Source organism: Leuresthes tenuis, unplaced genomic scaffold (assembly GCF_036924035.1).
Source record: "Leuresthes tenuis unplaced genomic scaffold, fLeuTen1.0.hap1 SCAF_5, whole genome shotgun sequence".
Lineage (NCBI taxonomy): Eukaryota > Metazoa > Chordata > Actinopteri > Atheriniformes > Atherinopsidae > Leuresthes > Leuresthes tenuis.
The window spans coordinates 22602938-22619118 of NW_027325359.1; the positions used below are offsets into that span (position 1 = coordinate 22602938).

General features: G+C 41.6%; 1 protein-coding gene across 1 annotated transcript in view; it reads right to left on the reverse strand.

Annotated features, from left to right (window-relative positions):
- The window catches only part of ptprz1a (protein tyrosine phosphatase receptor type Z1a), a 103238-nt gene extending 87393 nt beyond the window's left edge, over nt 1–15845 (reverse strand). The window contains exon 1 of the mRNA XM_072386460.1: nt 15598–15845. Within this exon, the coding sequence (XP_072242561.1) occupies nt 15598–15658 (61 nt within the window). The 5' untranslated portion in view covers nt 15659–15845. The remainder of the gene's footprint in view (nt 1–15597) is intronic.
- Nucleotides 15846–16181: the final 336 nt, after the last annotated feature.

A 16181-nucleotide genomic window follows, 5' to 3' on the forward strand; every position in this document is an offset into this window, starting at 1 on the left:
CCAACCAAATTTCTGCAGTTGCCCTCTTTCCTACTGTTACCAAAATATCTCCTCTGAGGGTATAATTCACAGGGGCAGGCTAACCCAACGGGGAGTGCATGACAGGTTGGCTTGTCCACTACATAACCCCAGCCTTCATTTGGCCAAGGGCCAGTAAAAAGAAAAAGACGGGTAACTCAGGAGGATTCAAAATGGCAGTCCCAGTCTGTGCCTGACTGAATGCCGATGAGCCTAATGGCTCACTAATCTGTTAGTCAAATACCCCATTTGCAACAACTGAGAATGTGGCTTATTCTTTCCCTTTTTAAAAAAAATGTATTTATTATTTTTTTTAGAAAAACAAGTTGGGCTGCAAGGCATGACTGTTTAGTCAAAGTTGCTTTGAACAGAGACGGAGGAATAAAACAGGGAAAATAAATAGGTGAAAAGGGGAGAGAAGTTGGTGTGAAACTGCATTTACTTAAATACATTAAGGTAAACAAAGCACTACAAAACCATCTGAGGTGACTGTTCTCTTTATGCCTTACCTCAAATAATAAAAATAATCTCAACATGTTTCCCCTTAAACCAAAAATATACAAACAGCACAATATAGATTACTGTATTTACTATATTTTTCTCTTGTGATCCTTCTCCTTTTCTATGAGCAAAGTTTTGACCTTTTCTAATTTATTAATTAATTTTACCCAAAGAAAGTTTCTGAAAATCAGTAAAACAATAAAAAAAACCAACAATGCGCTCAGCATTGATAGACTCCTCAAAGTGCCTAATCCAACTCTGGTACGCTTCTTAAGCATAATAAATTAAATTTTTTTTTTTTTTTTTTTTTTTAAAAATCGGTCAACTAGCTGCTTGGCCCTGACAGGTTGTATTGTGAGAATTAAGACAATGAGCTTGTTAAATGGAATTGTGGATACGCTAGTTTAGCGAATAGGGTGTAGTCAGAGGACGCAAATCATCTGCTCATGATGATGTCTTGATGCCAAAGGCCAACCGTGGCTCAGAGGTGAAGGTGGAAGGTGGAATTAATACATTATCTCAAGAAAAAATGTATATAAGTTCTAAAGGGGCATGTTTTAATATATGTGTTGATATCATTATTATATCTTCTTAGAAGTCTGGAGTTATCAAAGACCTCGGTATAGAAAATTGGATCATTAATTTGCCACAGGATATTAAAAGAGGTCACAGGTGAGGGTGATGAAGTGAATGTCAGCTTCCTCTAATTCCCTGAATAAGACAAGGTTTACAAAAAGAAATATTAAAAATTTCATATATTGTCTATGACAATATCTCCTGAAAAGTAAAAGAATAAATAAAAGTCACCAAACAACTGAAATTGTGAATAATTGAGGAACGACTGACTGACTGTCTGCTGACTTGGTGTGTGTGTGTGTGTGTGTGTGTGTGTGTGTAAACCGTTTTGATTGTGTTCATTTGAGCTTCTGTATGTGAAGTTAATGTGTTGCTAAAAGAGTGAAAGAGTGCACTTGGAGCAGTCCATTTAGTCCATTAGTTTGATAAAGGTATGTAGGTCTGAACAACATTCTAAGTGGAAGGTTCATGCAAGTAAATGAGGGTTAGTGATTTTGGGCTCTAATGAAAAGTTACACTTGGGACTGCCAGATCCTCTGTCACTATTACTGACAAAGAGTAGCAGAATAGTATGGTCTAAATGCAATTAGTTTATATACATGAATAATGACATAGCAAACAACACTGTTCACAATTTGCATTGACATTATTTGTTGTTGGCAACATGCCAATCATAGTAGCAGTCTCTGTCTGGCACAAAACATAGGGCCACATCACAAGTGGCACACTTCACAGGAGTCTTGGTCTGGCAGTGATATGTGCACAGGTTTGTGATGACTGGCAAGAAATGGTCCACGTCCCATGCCTTCTGGTGCAAAGGAACCTCTGCCATGTTCTTTGTGCAAGATGCATTCACAAAAGCAATGTCCATGAAGTGGTAGAAGAGGGTTTACTTCTGTGTTTTGTGCAAGACCTTAATGCATCTTATCAGGCTGTCTGATAGGTCAACTCCCCCCATGTACCCAAAAGGACAGTTGGAAAAACAAAAAAGAAAATATCATACCAAAATATGTCCAGCACACAAATTATTACATTTCAAAAGGCAGAAAATACCCAACTCCCCCCCAACGTTCTCCCTCGGCCTCGTACTTTTTACCTTTTCCAGGAGAGGGGGGATGGGGCTGCTCTAAACTTTTGTTTTGTTCCACTCTTGTTTTTAGAGAAAGTAGCACGTGAGACCCCCTTGTCTGAATTATCTACAACTTTCTATTATATAAAACAATGAAAACACAAAGAAATGTATTTTATAATACAGGAAAGACTGAGATGTGTATATAATAATTAATAAATTTTTTTGCGATGTTTGCTTTATTGATGAGAATACTGCTGAGTGATAACGCTGAGCCCACATTTTCCTTCGGGAACAATAAAGTATATAACTATAAAGTACCTATTTATCAATCTTTCTATCTATAACTATAATAATATTAAGTAAAATAACAATAAAATACAAATAATACTCACTTGTCGACAGCAATGTTTCCCCCTTCAGATGCTTCGTCCAGTCATTATTACAGTCACCCTCTGATGTCAAAAGCATCACTGTCCCGTTGTAAACAAATCTCCGAGGCTTCCTCCGTTCATTTTTGCTGTGTTGTAGACCGCCTCTCAACCTCCATCCCGTTGTTTTCAGAATTTCATTGACTATTCAATGCACCAGTCCAAAGTAAAGTCCACCACAACTGGTTCAAGCCTCGCATATAAGAATAGGCACAGATACTTTTGACGCATCAGTGATTAATTGACTATTGTGCCCAAGGACACAGGGTAAACAGTCATCTATTGGAACAAGTAAGATGTCATTCAAAAGTTTAAAGACCAGAGCTGTTTCGATGTGGCTAATACATATATGCTAACTGAAGTTATGATTAAGAAAGTGCGGAAAAATATGCATCAGACGGAAATTTCGAAAGTTTGCCGCTATTTTACTGGAGTACATTAACTGGACCCTTGCCAACATAACAGGACCGTTTTGGTTGGACTTGTATCTTTTCTTAGAATACTGTGAGGCTTTATATGTGACTTTGACACTTGTTTACTGTGTCCACAGTTCTTATTGTATACTGGATTGTCATACACCACTGGAATTGCAAGACCCTTAGCTTTCCAACGGTATATAACATATTTAGGTACATATAAAGGGGGGCTGAGGAAAACCCCAGATTTGCACTGAAGTATGCAACGTCCCGCCGGCGGGACATACAAATGTTAAGGGGTTAAGCAGATTATGTTGAAATCTTATCGAAACTGTTCTGAGCTGGATTAAGAGAGGGCAAACAACATTTAGCCTAAACAGGTTAATCAGTCACTCACTGATAAGAAATGGCTGCTTACTTGATGCTGCGCTGCTCCCAAATTACAGTAATATCTAACTACAAATGTTTCTGTCCTGCAGCAGAAAACACTGAGTATTGACTTCTGGTTGAGTGGACGATGGCGCGAATTGCTGCCACAACTCAATGGTAACCGTTTAAGTGTTTTTACAGTTTTACGACTGTTTGGACTGCATAACTGCCTTCAAGTGAGAGTTGAATCTTTCAGTATTCTCCGACAATTAATAAATTCAGTCACTTCTTAGTGCTTGTGTTTGATCAGGTTATCAATACCTGCTCATCACTGTTCAGAATGTGGGCCAGCAAGATTTACATTTGGTCTGCACTAGCCTGGTCTCTTTTCTTACTGAACTGAAAAGACTAACTACTAACTGAAACATAGCAAAAAAAACATTGACTTTTCACATCTCAACGACTCCACTCCTCCGCGGTTTGCTTACATCCATCTACCCCACGGCTCTAGTCGCGAAGGAGTTCTTGCAATAATTCACCATGTGAAGTGGAAAGTCCTACCTGTGTCAGTTCCTGCCCTCAGCTCGATTGAATTTCTAGCATCTAAACTGTATGGACTCAGTCCCACCATCATCGCTACGGTTGACAGTCTTCCTAAACCACAAAAAAGACTAATAAATAATAAATAAATAAATAAATAAAGACGACGACCACATTTTGATCCAGGACATCATCTGCAAGAAAGCAAGCGCTCCCTTTCTCCTTCAACAAATGACAACGGCGGAGCCTTACACCACGTGATGCAGAAGCCGACTGGTAGGGGAAAAAAACAACAAGATAGAGGACATAGAGGAAAAGAAGAAAATGAGTGCAGGGGAAAACTACGCCGACGGTGGTGAGAATGACAACCCCACTGTAATGTTACTTGTTCCAAAAAAAAGGTTCTCATTCCGTGGTGTGTTTTTCGGTTTCAAAGAAGAGGATGAAAATCAAAAATGTTTAAAAGAGGAGGAAAGAAGTCGTCTTGCTGAGAATGAGCTGGTTTATTCACCGACTTTTAGTAGCTACTGCTAAACAAGCATAACCAGGCACATGCGTGTCCATACGCGTAAAACGCCTCTTGATGACGTCACGGTGGCCGCGACTTATAGTTTTATCACAACATCTCCCCCTTTTTCAAAGGTTCAAGCTCAAACGACTAAACAAAATGTGCAGCACATCAAGTAAAGATAAACATGAACATAACAGTCTCACACTAGGACTTTGGGGTAGACTGCACGCCGTCCACAGCAATGTAGGATTTATTCTGCCCCCGATAGTTGCTGTTCCTATGTGTAAACAGGTTTCAGAACAGCCTCTGGGTGGTTGATGTGATTCCTATTTTTTCTGTCAATAATCAGATCTTACCCAAAACATGACACTCTGAGGAACACATGTAATGTTATTTCCCATACTTATCTCTTAAAACAGAATTACTTAGAAAACAGTGGGAAGGTGAGTGTCAAAGTGTTCAAGTGTCTCTATATCTGAGAGGTACTCTGACCTTGCAACCTCTGAATGTCACTTGAACAGTCCTATGTGGGGACGACTGGTGTGGTGAACACACCACAGGTGGATCATTCAGTCTCTGGACAGAAGCAGGGTGTCTGCGGCTGGGTCTAGCCATAGAAGGAGGGCTTCTAGGCAGCTGCAACGGAGGCCCCTCAGGCTGCAGCTGCTGCTGGTCCGGAGGGTCAGCAAGCTCTGGGACTGCCTGCAGGTGTCTTCTATTGCGTTGCAGAACTGCACTGTTGTCCGTCTTCACCATGTCAGAGCGGGGCTCACTGTACTTGCCAACGACTTTAGCAGACGTTTTCCACCCCTTTTCTCCATCCAGTTTCACTCTTACGGCCTGCCCAGATTGGAGTTCAGGAAGTGGCAGGGTAGAGTGACGGCGGTCATGGAAGAACCGGTAGTCTGATTTAGTCTGAGCATCCTTCTGCTGGATTTGATGACTGTCCACAGGAGAAGCTTGTAGTTTTTCTTCCAACATAGGAAGTGTGGTCCTAATGTCTCTTCCAGACATAAGTAAAGCTGGGCTCACACCCGTAGCAGCATTTGGGGTGGCTCTGTAGCACATCAGAGCAAGATATGGATCAGGCTGCTTTAAGATGCACTTCGCAGTCTGCACAGCTCGCTCGCCCATTTTCTTGGGGGTAATCAGGGCTGGTAGTTATGTGTGCAAACCCATAACTTTGGCAGAAGTCTTGAAACTCACCCGAGATGAATTGTGTGGCGTTGTTGCTCACCAGTTCCAGTGTATCCCCCATCTTGCAAACATGCTTTTGAGCCTGGTAATGACCTGGTGGCTGGACGTCAAAGACAGGTGGGCACTTTCAATATCCCTAGAATAATAATCAGTCACAATGAGATAATTCTGTCTCTCTAGCTCACACAAATTAGCAGCAATACGCTGCCAGGGTCCCCCAGATAAAGGTGTGGTGAGGAGCGGTTCACGTCTTTGTGTGGGTTTGTTTCCAATGGAGAACTTGCATGTTGACACAGTCTTTGTGATCTCTGTACTGATGTGAGGCCACCATACAGACGTCCTAGCTCGAATGAGACGCCTTGTCAGACCTTGGTGTCCCTCGTGTAGCTGTTTGAGCACTTCTGATCTAAGTGCAGCTGGGATAACTAGTTTATCTTTATACAACACCAGTCCATCAGTCTCAGAGAGGTGAGCTTTGGCAGAATAATATCCATGCAGGGACGGAAACGGCGATGTCTTTGGTGGCCATCCATTCCTAATGAACTGTACTATCTTTTGCAGCTTTTCATCCTGTAGCGTGGCTGAGCGGATTTTGTCAAGTTTCTGTGATGAAACAGGCGCATTTGTTACCACTGACACCACATAAGCTTGTACTTTCTGGTCTGTGTGTTCATCACCACTGTCAGTCAGAGCCGTCCCAGAGAGAGCATCAGCTACAACAGGCTGCTTCCATGGGAAGCCAGCCAGCACATTGAATCTCAGTAGGCGTATAAGGAGTCTTTGGCACCTTGGAGGGACTTTGTCCAGGTTGTATGTATTTATGAGGGGTACCAGTGGTTTGTGGTCCGTTTGTAGAAGGAGGCATTCCATGCCTTGCATATAGCGAGCAAAGCGCTCACATGCCCATACACCTGCAAGACACTCCTTTTCAATTTGGGAGTATCTCTTCTCTGCATCGGACAGCGTGCGGGAGCAGAATGCTACTGGCTTTAACTCACCCTCCTGTTCCTGCAACAATGCTGTTCCTAATCTGTAGCTACTTGCATCAGCGCTGATGACAGTCTTGTGGTTGACATCATAATATGCAAGTGCTGGAGTCGACACAAGCATAGCTTTTACTTTCTCAAACGCTACTTCTTGAGCATCACTCCACACCCACTCACTTTCTTTCCTGAGCAGGGCAGTGATGGGATGCAGCTCTGAGGAGAGACCGGGCAGGAACTTTCCAACATAGTTGACAAGACCTAGGACCTGTTTAGCTCCGTAACATTGGTTGGGCTTGGCATTTGTGTGATGGCTTTGACTTTGTCAGTGTCAGGTCTCATGCCTTCTGCACTTATGATGTGTCCAAAGTACCGTATTTCCGTTTTGCCAAAATGACACTTGGCCTTGTTCAACTTTAAATTACTGTCCTTTATAGTCTTCAGCACCACATCAAGACGGGTGTCATGCTCTTTCCTTGTTGCTCCATAAATAAGTATATAATACATTACTACGACAACTCCATCATGATCCTTTAACAGTGTTAACATCTGTCTTTGGAAGATTTCTGGAGACAATGTGATCCCGAATGGCAGCCATCGGAAGCAGAATGAAGGTGAAGGTTGTCAGCTTTTGGCTGGCAGTATCCAAGGGGATCTGCCAAAATCCGCAGGAAGCGTTGAGGGTAGAGAACACTTTAGCTCCAGCCAGCTTGGGAGCGATATCCTCCAATGTTGGCAGGATGTACTTCTCTCGCTTAACTGTCTTATTCAAGCGTTTTAGATCAACACACACTCACACCTGCTCTTTGTTCTTCTTCTCCACTGGAACCATCGGCACACCAGTCAGAAGGCACTGTAACCTCCTCAATTATGCCCAGGGCCAGTTCAGCCTCAACTTTAGGCAGGAGGGGGAACGGGATGTGAAGTGGCGTCGTCAGTTAGTAGGGCTCACAGTCAGCTTTAAGTTAAATTTTTGCAGGCTCACACTTGAGCAGACCAAGATCCACAAACACATCACTTAACATTGTGTCCATGCCGTCAACTCTCATGACCAGCCCCATTCTTGTGGCAACACCACCCCAGGAGGTTGTGAGAGTATGGTCCTTTAATTACACTTATCCAGAATCTGTACTTTTTCTGTTTGTACTCACTTGTTGCTAAGAACTTGCCAATAATCTTAACTTCACCACCGGGGCCGGTGGTCCCCTCTTTGCAGTGACAAGTTGTGAGCACCGTGGCAGTCTCTTGAATTACACTGATGTCTGCCCCAGTGTCTATATTAAATTCCACAGTGCTGCCATTAACAGGTAAGTCAACAAGTCAATCATTTTCTGAATCAGGTTGATCCATTATGTCTGACACATGTTTAGTAACTTCTCCAAGGAAAAACATCTCATCTGTGTTAGTGGTGCTGCTAGGCGTTGTAGCCACCTCTTTCAGCATCTTCGTCTGACAAGCTGCTGAAAATGTCCAATTTTATTGCACCTTCAGCACTTTTTATTCTAGGCTTGGGATGGATTGGCAAGGATGTGTTTTACCATGTTGTCTGTTACAGCGGGAACAGATAGGATGCTGTTTTGACTCACTGTGTTCCTGTTTTTTCTGCCATTGTCCATCATTGTTGCTCCTTCTGCCATGGAACTGCCACCTCCCCTGTCTCATAGCGTCCACTGCACACACACTCTTGCTTTATTTGTTCGCTTTGGCACGCTATTTGAATAGCTCTTTCAAGAGAGCGTTCCGGCTCGAGCTGTAACTTCTGTGATACATCATTGTCAGATATGCCAATAACTATTCTGTCTCTGATTTGCTCATCTTTAATGTGCCCAAACTCACAGTACTCTGCCAGTTCATATAAACTCCTCACAAAAGCCTCAATTGGCTTTTGCGCTCTCTTGTGAAAACATGCTCTTTCATGTATTACATTTCTCTTGGGCACAAAATGGTCACAGAATTTGGCTATCACAGTATCGTAGTCCAACTCCGGTCTGCCTCTCTCCTCCTCGCCGTCGACCTCTCAGCCATCATCGTAAACAAAAGAATCGTAAATTGCGTCCGCCTCTCTCCCCATGGCGTAGAGAAGTGTGTTCACTTGAACTTCCCCACTATCTCTGTCCAACTTCGACGCCACCCGAAAGCGGTCGAAGCATCGGCGCCACGTTGGCCATTCCGCCGGGCGAGTGAAGTCAAATGATTCCAGAGGTCCGAGCTTCGCCATGCCTTACTTTATGAGCGTGAAGTCGGCCACTTGTCATGTGTCAATGTTTAAAAGAGGAGGAAACAAGTTGTCTTGCTGAGAATGAGCTGGTTTATTCACCGACTTTTAATAGCTACCGCTAAACGAGCATAACCAGGCACATGCACGTCCATACGCATAAAACGCCTCTTGATGATGTCACGGTGGCCGCGACTCCGGCAACTTATTGTTTTATCACAACAAGTGTTTTGCCACAGTAGCAGCACCACATGGTAACACCACGAATTTGTACAACCACCTTAAACTAGGGGTGGGCAATATGACGATATTAAATCGATTGCAACGTGACAATCGTTCACGATCCGTAACGATCTGTCAAACTGCAGAGATCGTGGGATCGTCTAGGGCACATTCTATAAATTGCAGTTCTATGCTGATGCACCAACGCACCAGAAGTACTACGTTGTCAACCTGACCGACCAATCACAGCGAATTACGGGCAGTGACGCGCTTTCTTACCCACCTCCTTGTTGTGTGTGTAGCAGTAGCCGCATGGAGAGCCATGGCTGAAAGCCAAACGGAGGAGTTAGTCGCTAAAAAAAATTCCACCTCCATGATATGGAATTGGTTTGGATTTTCTGAAACTGATCAAGTTGCGGAAAGCAAGCAAATGTAATTTGCAAAGTTTGCACTGAAACGGTAGCAACATGACGAACCTGTTCAATCACTTGAGGAGGAAGCATCCCAAACAGTATGCTGAGAGCTAAACAGCGAGGGGCCCGGCGGCACCGGCACCGCAGGCAGAGGCAGCAGCTAGCGTTAGAAAAGAGACAACATTAACACAGGCATTTGACAAAGGCACTCCTATGACAAGTAAAGCAAGTGATAGAAAGGGGTAACAGAAGCAGTTACCTTTTATCTTGCAAAAGATATGGTACCGTTTCAAACGCCTACTTCAAGTAGTTGACCCTTGGTACGAGCTGCCCAGCCGAAAATACTTCTGCAACACTGTCTGTTTTTCACTTTTCAATTTAAGATTGTGATAAAATCGAAATCATGATTTTATTTTTAAAAAAAAATCGTGGTATGATATTTTTGCCATATCGCCCACCCCTACCTTAAAGGTCACCATGAAGTGCAATATGACGAAGCTGTAAAGGCCAAGAAAACAGGAGAAAATCCCTCCCGGTCAACCACCCAGACATCAATAACGGGAACCCTATACAGTGCTTCTCCATACCCGTCAAACTCCCGCAGGCACAACGAAATTACAGAGGCTATCACTTATCACCTGGCAAAAGATGTGGCTCACTGCAATATCTTTGCAACACTGTGCAAAACGAGGGATTTCGGAAAATGATAAACACTCTAGACAAGCGCAACACAGTGCCGTCTCGCAACTATTTTTCAAACGTTGCACTACCTCCTCTGTACACTCAGTGTCGAGCAACGGTGGAGACAGAATTGCTAACAGTACAACATTTTGCATCAACAACAGACTTATGGTCCAGCCGAACTATGGAACCACATATGAGCCTGACAGTCCATTATGTTACTAGTGACTTTACCATGAAAAGTCCGTACTTACAGACTGCCTTCCCCCCCCCCAAGGATCACACAGGCGAGAACCTAGCACATGGATTAAAGGAGGGTCTTATCTCTTGGAGTTTGGAGGAGGGAAAAATGGTCTGCATAACGACGGACAGTGGCGCAAACATTGTGAAAACAGCATCCCTTTACAACTGAATGAGACTTCAATGTTTTGGGCACAGGCTACATCTTACACAGAAAAAAATCATGCTTAAAATTGTTATTATTGTTAAAATTATTCAAAGGTTGTATGTAAGAGAAGACAAGAGAGACATTTATTTTTTTCATGTTCAATGTCAGCTGTTGCAAAGTTGATGTGCTGCAAGTGCAAGAAATATTCATGTTGGAAAAAATCATGAGAGAATCGTGATCTCAATTCTAAGCAAAAAAAAAAATCATGATTCTCGTTTTATCCAGAATCCTGCAGCCCCAAAATGGACAACCATAATCTCCCTCTCACCAGAGACTTTTCATCATCCTTAGAGAGTTTTGGATTCCAGCAATTCACCGGCTTCCCCACCCATACAAAAGATCTGATGAACTCATAACTGACCATTTCCTCCTCTCATTTAATGTTACACTGCATCTCTCGATAACCTAGAACCCATGTCCCAGGATGGTCAGTGGCGTAGTGGGTTGTGCAGGCGCCCCATGTATAGAGGCTATAGTCCTCGCTGCAATTGGCCCCGGTTTGAGTACCGCACCAGACAGCCATTGCTGCATGTCATTCCCCCTCTCTCTGCCCCCTGTTTCCTATCTCTCATCTACTATTCTATTCATGAAAAAAAAAAGAACCCGTACTCCTTCCGGCATATCAAGGATATTAACATGGAAACCCTCTGCTCTAGCATCAACAACATTCTGATTCCTGACTCTCTTTTCACCTATGAACTCGCTGGTCATTACAACGATGACTTGAATAACATTCTTCAGTGAAAACTTGCTCTGTTACCTTCTCCCAAACTGCCCCCTGGTTTACCCCTGAACTCCGGTGTTTGAAAGCTCAATGTCAACAACTTGAGCGACTATACAGAAAAACTGATCTCACTATCCACAAAGAAATGTACAATATCCACAAACTGTGCTACAAGGACAACTTTTTTGTGTGTCTACTGGTCTCTGTTTTCATTGTACAGTGTCTTTGAGTGACCTGAAAGGCACTTTTAAATAAAATGTATTATTATTATTATTATTATTATTATTATTATTATTATTATTATTATTATTATCATTATCATTATTATTATTATTATAAAGCAACACTTGAGGAGAAACTGCAATGGCAGAATTAACATACAGACGAGACTCGTCTTCAACGACTGTCGAGAAAATATATCTAAATTCTCTCCGAAAAGGGGGTGGTTCTTCATGGAAGTGAAGTGCTTATAACCTTTCCTTCCGAGGTAGCTCTGGATCAGACTGCTGAACTGATGTTCAGCCAGAAGAAGACAAGTGCAGCAAGCGGTGACAGAATTGGACCAGAAGAGACTGAGATGCACTACATTGTTAATGTCATTAATGTTTATTTTTTCCAAAATGCTTTTTGTTTCATTATTTGATTAATTCTTTTTTCATCTGATGTTTTCTTTTATTTGAGCAAGTTCGTAGGGGGACCTTTTGGAGTTCAGAGAAACTCCACATTGTTTTGGGAAACAACATCTGTTTATTTATTTTAAATTGTTAGTTGTGTTTTATTTATTTAGTATTTTCTTTTTTAGTTAGCTTGAAGTTTTTTTTTTGTTGTTTCCTTTCCTAGTTTAGCTTTTTAAATCACCAATAAATGATTTCAGGGGGGATATGTAACAGACACATGGGGGCCTTGCAGGAGATCAAACTGCTCATCTTCCAATTGGCAGATGACTGATTTTCCTTCTGAGCTACAGCCAAAGAACATGGAAAAGCATGCCATAGGGCCTTTAATTTTTCGGCGATGAAGTTTAAATGCCCCATAAATGATGATGAAGATGGTGAAGTGTTAGTTTAAGTTGAAACGCTGAGTCTGAACTATGTTAGATAATAAGAACTGGACTAATAATGAGCTGTTCCTGTCCTCTTACATTGGACTTTGGAGTCAGCAGTTAGAGGTTGTCTTTGAGGTCTATTCAAGATCAATTTCTTTCTTCAGTAGCACCAACATGAGGAGATACAGCAAGGATGGTATGTCGTCATCACTTGTTCTTGGCATCTATTTGGTGTATCAGAGCCCTAAGGTAGACAAGAATGTGAGAATCTGACCATTTTAACTAATTTTGATATTCTTGTGTACAACTAAATTCAATAATTTGTTCATATAAGTGCTAAAGGATGAAAGTTAGGAGGTTCCTAAAACTCTTATAACACTAGAGCACAATCCTGTTGTTTCTTAGTCACAAAAAATAAATATATGAAAATCAAGTACTAACCTTATGCTGTCTTTATGCCAAAACTGGTGTACCTTTTAAAAACTTTGCTAAAACATATATTTTCTCAAAGTCTTAAGTAGCTGCTTAACCTCAGTGTTCTAATAGCTACAACTGAACTGAAGTGTACCACAAGCTAAACTAAAGTTGACTACAGTTTATCTTGCACTCTGTTGGACTGTTAAGCAGTCTAGTTTATCATTTTTGACTCCACGGATGTCAGTAGAATGAGTTGCCAGTAATCGTGTAGAAAGGTTAAAAGGATAAATAGATATAGTCAAACTTCTATCTTTTTGTCCATGAGCTGTTACTGACGGTTTCAGAGCCTCCATGTGAGATTGTATGATTGGTGTGTTCTGTATAGATAATCTGAACTGTGCCCATTCTTGATGCCCCAACTGTAGCATTCTCAGAAAAAGATGTACCCCAGTACATGTGTTCTCATCAGTTCCACACTGAACTGGCATTTATGTAATAGCAGTTGAGGCTAGAGTTACTAGTAAATACAATGCTCTGTATTTGTTATACTGTTACCCCGCTGGAATTCAAAATTACTGTTAGGTATCTTTTATAAATAAGCTGGTCTTTATTATTATCAGAGGAAGTGAGCTACAGCCATCCCTGTATGTGTCTGACAGACTGCTTGACTGTTATAGCCATCTGTCAGACTGATGTAAAACAAGAGGCCCAGAATCTATACTAATCCAGACAGAGCACTAAGCATGGCTGGCACTGCTCTTGCCATTCACAAACAAGTTTTTGGGGGACAGATGGTGGTGACTCTCCTCTCTAGCATCCTGTCTTCCACCATCCAACATCTTTGCTCTGCCTCCTCACAGATGAACCTTCTTCATGCCCCAACATTTCATCAGTGCTCAATTAAAAAACAGACAGAATAAAAAGTGAGGAGACGCAAGGGTGCCCAAGTACTTTTCAAGTACGGAGCCCTCCAACACATTGGAACAAACAGTTTCACATCTCTTCAAGTGGCAGCAATCAGGTCCTAACCTCCACATGCAAACACACACTTTCTGTTTCAGCTATCGAGTTACACTCTAGCTCCGAACAACCCATCCACCACCTCAAAAATATTTACATATTGCCCAAAGGAAGTTGAACATTTTTTGTATCCTGTTAGATATCACAAAAATATTCACCCATATGGAACCTGCCATTAACTTAAATATGACACATTTTCATGATAGAAAACTAGGACATTTAAAACTTTTTTTCCCTTTAAAAACTGTTAATGGCTTATCACCGCAACTGAGGATACTTTGTGTCAGCTTTTAAACTAGCTGACAACTTGAAACTATTTTACTCAACAAGCTAATTCCACCCATTCACACACACTCACACAGCACTTCTTAGTCTACACAATATTACGGGCTACAGTGTGCCTTTTTCTCCGTCACTCACATTCACACGCCGATTGATGCAACAGAGGCAACGTGGGATTCAGAGTTCTGCCCCATGTGATCTGGGGAAACCTGGGATCAGACCATAACGTTTCTGACTGTTAGACAAGATACAGCAGCCACGCCTAGGGGCATGTACCACAAACTAAAAAAATTTTCATTCTGGAGGCTGATATTTGACTAAAATTACAGTAACCACAGAGATTTTCTGTTGTTCTAGATTAAACATAACCAATTTTAAAGAACTGAGATGACATCTTTGATTGTGGTTTAAAAACAATTGTCCTAAATCAGTGAGCGTGAGAGAGGTTCAAAGACCATTGTAATAGTTTATGACAGTGTCAAAATATTTAGGATGATCCCCCTACTGCTACAGACTTCATCTACAAACCAACCCATAAGAATGTACCATGGAATTGTGTGTCAATGTGATGCTGGCACTGTCATGCAAAAACCAAAACAGAAGCCAAACATAAGCTTTAAATTTCAAACAAAGACTCACATCTCATTGAATTGTTGCATCAAAAGCTTTGTTTGTATGATATTTTCACCAACTCACACCATCAGACTGGCACCACAGTGGCAGTCTGTTACAGTAGCTCTCATAATATGGCATATTTCTCTGTATCTTCTTTTAGATTTTGTCATGCATTTTCTTTTTTGTCTATGATGGTTTGGATGCTGTGCTGCTGGAATCATTTCTGCTGGTACTTCTGGCACTTTTTAAGCATCAGTTATAGTGCACAACAATGCCAACAGGAGAGCTATTTGCATGAGGGAGCAGGTAATTGAGCTTCCAGAACTCCAGAATAAGACCCCACATCCATGGAGATTTCAACCACACCATCTTTCCCTGTGACACCTTCCAACAATAACCTATTCCGTAACAACATACTTTCCTTTGGGTATTTAAAAAGTTGGCCTATCAATTAATTAAAGTACCCACACAAGAGGGATGCAGTATGAGAAAAAAACTGAGTATTGAACTAGTGAACACGCCACAGTAACCATGGCCATTTTCTCATAAAATGCTGGGAATTTGTCTTGCTCTTCATTGTCGGACCATAAGCCACTACGACTCAGTAGACGTTGTCAACAATTATATCTCCTCTTATAAGATGGCTATTGTGTACCCGCCTTTAAACGAGTTCACAGAAGCAGAAATAGTATTTTTATTCAATATTACTAAATGCTCGCTGAAGACAAACTGGCACTTTTGATGTATTTCAAGCAGAACAGTATCTTTCCCTGTGCACCTGAGGCGGCTGAGCAACTAATTCAAAGTTGGCGCAAGTTAAAAGTCGCCCTCTGTAAAATCTTAACATGCAAGAAGTATTTAAGAAATCACATGAGAACAACCTATATCCTCCAGCAAGCCTTACCTAGATGGTAGATAAAAATGAAGTCCGCAGCCATTAGCAGCCAGTGGGATGTAGTGTCCATGTTGGAGGAATAACCCTCACAGGTTTGGTAAATAAACAACTTAAACAGTGATTGTTTGTGTGAGGGGACGTCCCGAACAACCAACAATCCTCACAGATCCATGCTGCTGAGCTGTACTCTTACTGGTTGTGGTTTGGCTTTACAAGTCCCAGATCGCTCCACTCCGTCCGACGTCTTCTAACACTGATTGACTTCCTGAAGAGCTGCCACCAGATTGAGCGGTGCACCGCCCACAACTCACGATGACAGCGGTTGTACTTCGAAGTACAATCCCTTATTAAAACTTAACTAACACTTGATAATACACTATTATCTGACATGATAGATTATTATTGATGATAGGTTTATTATTGAATGTGATCTATAAATCGATTCGTGTGTTTATCGTCGCGAAAGCAGGAAAACCTCAGTATGAATCATAAAAACCACAGCATACAAGAATGTTAAAAATGAAAATAAATTAAAAGGGAAAACGAAGAGCCCTCCAAAGTAAAAAAAGAGAAGTAGAAAATAAGTTGCAAAG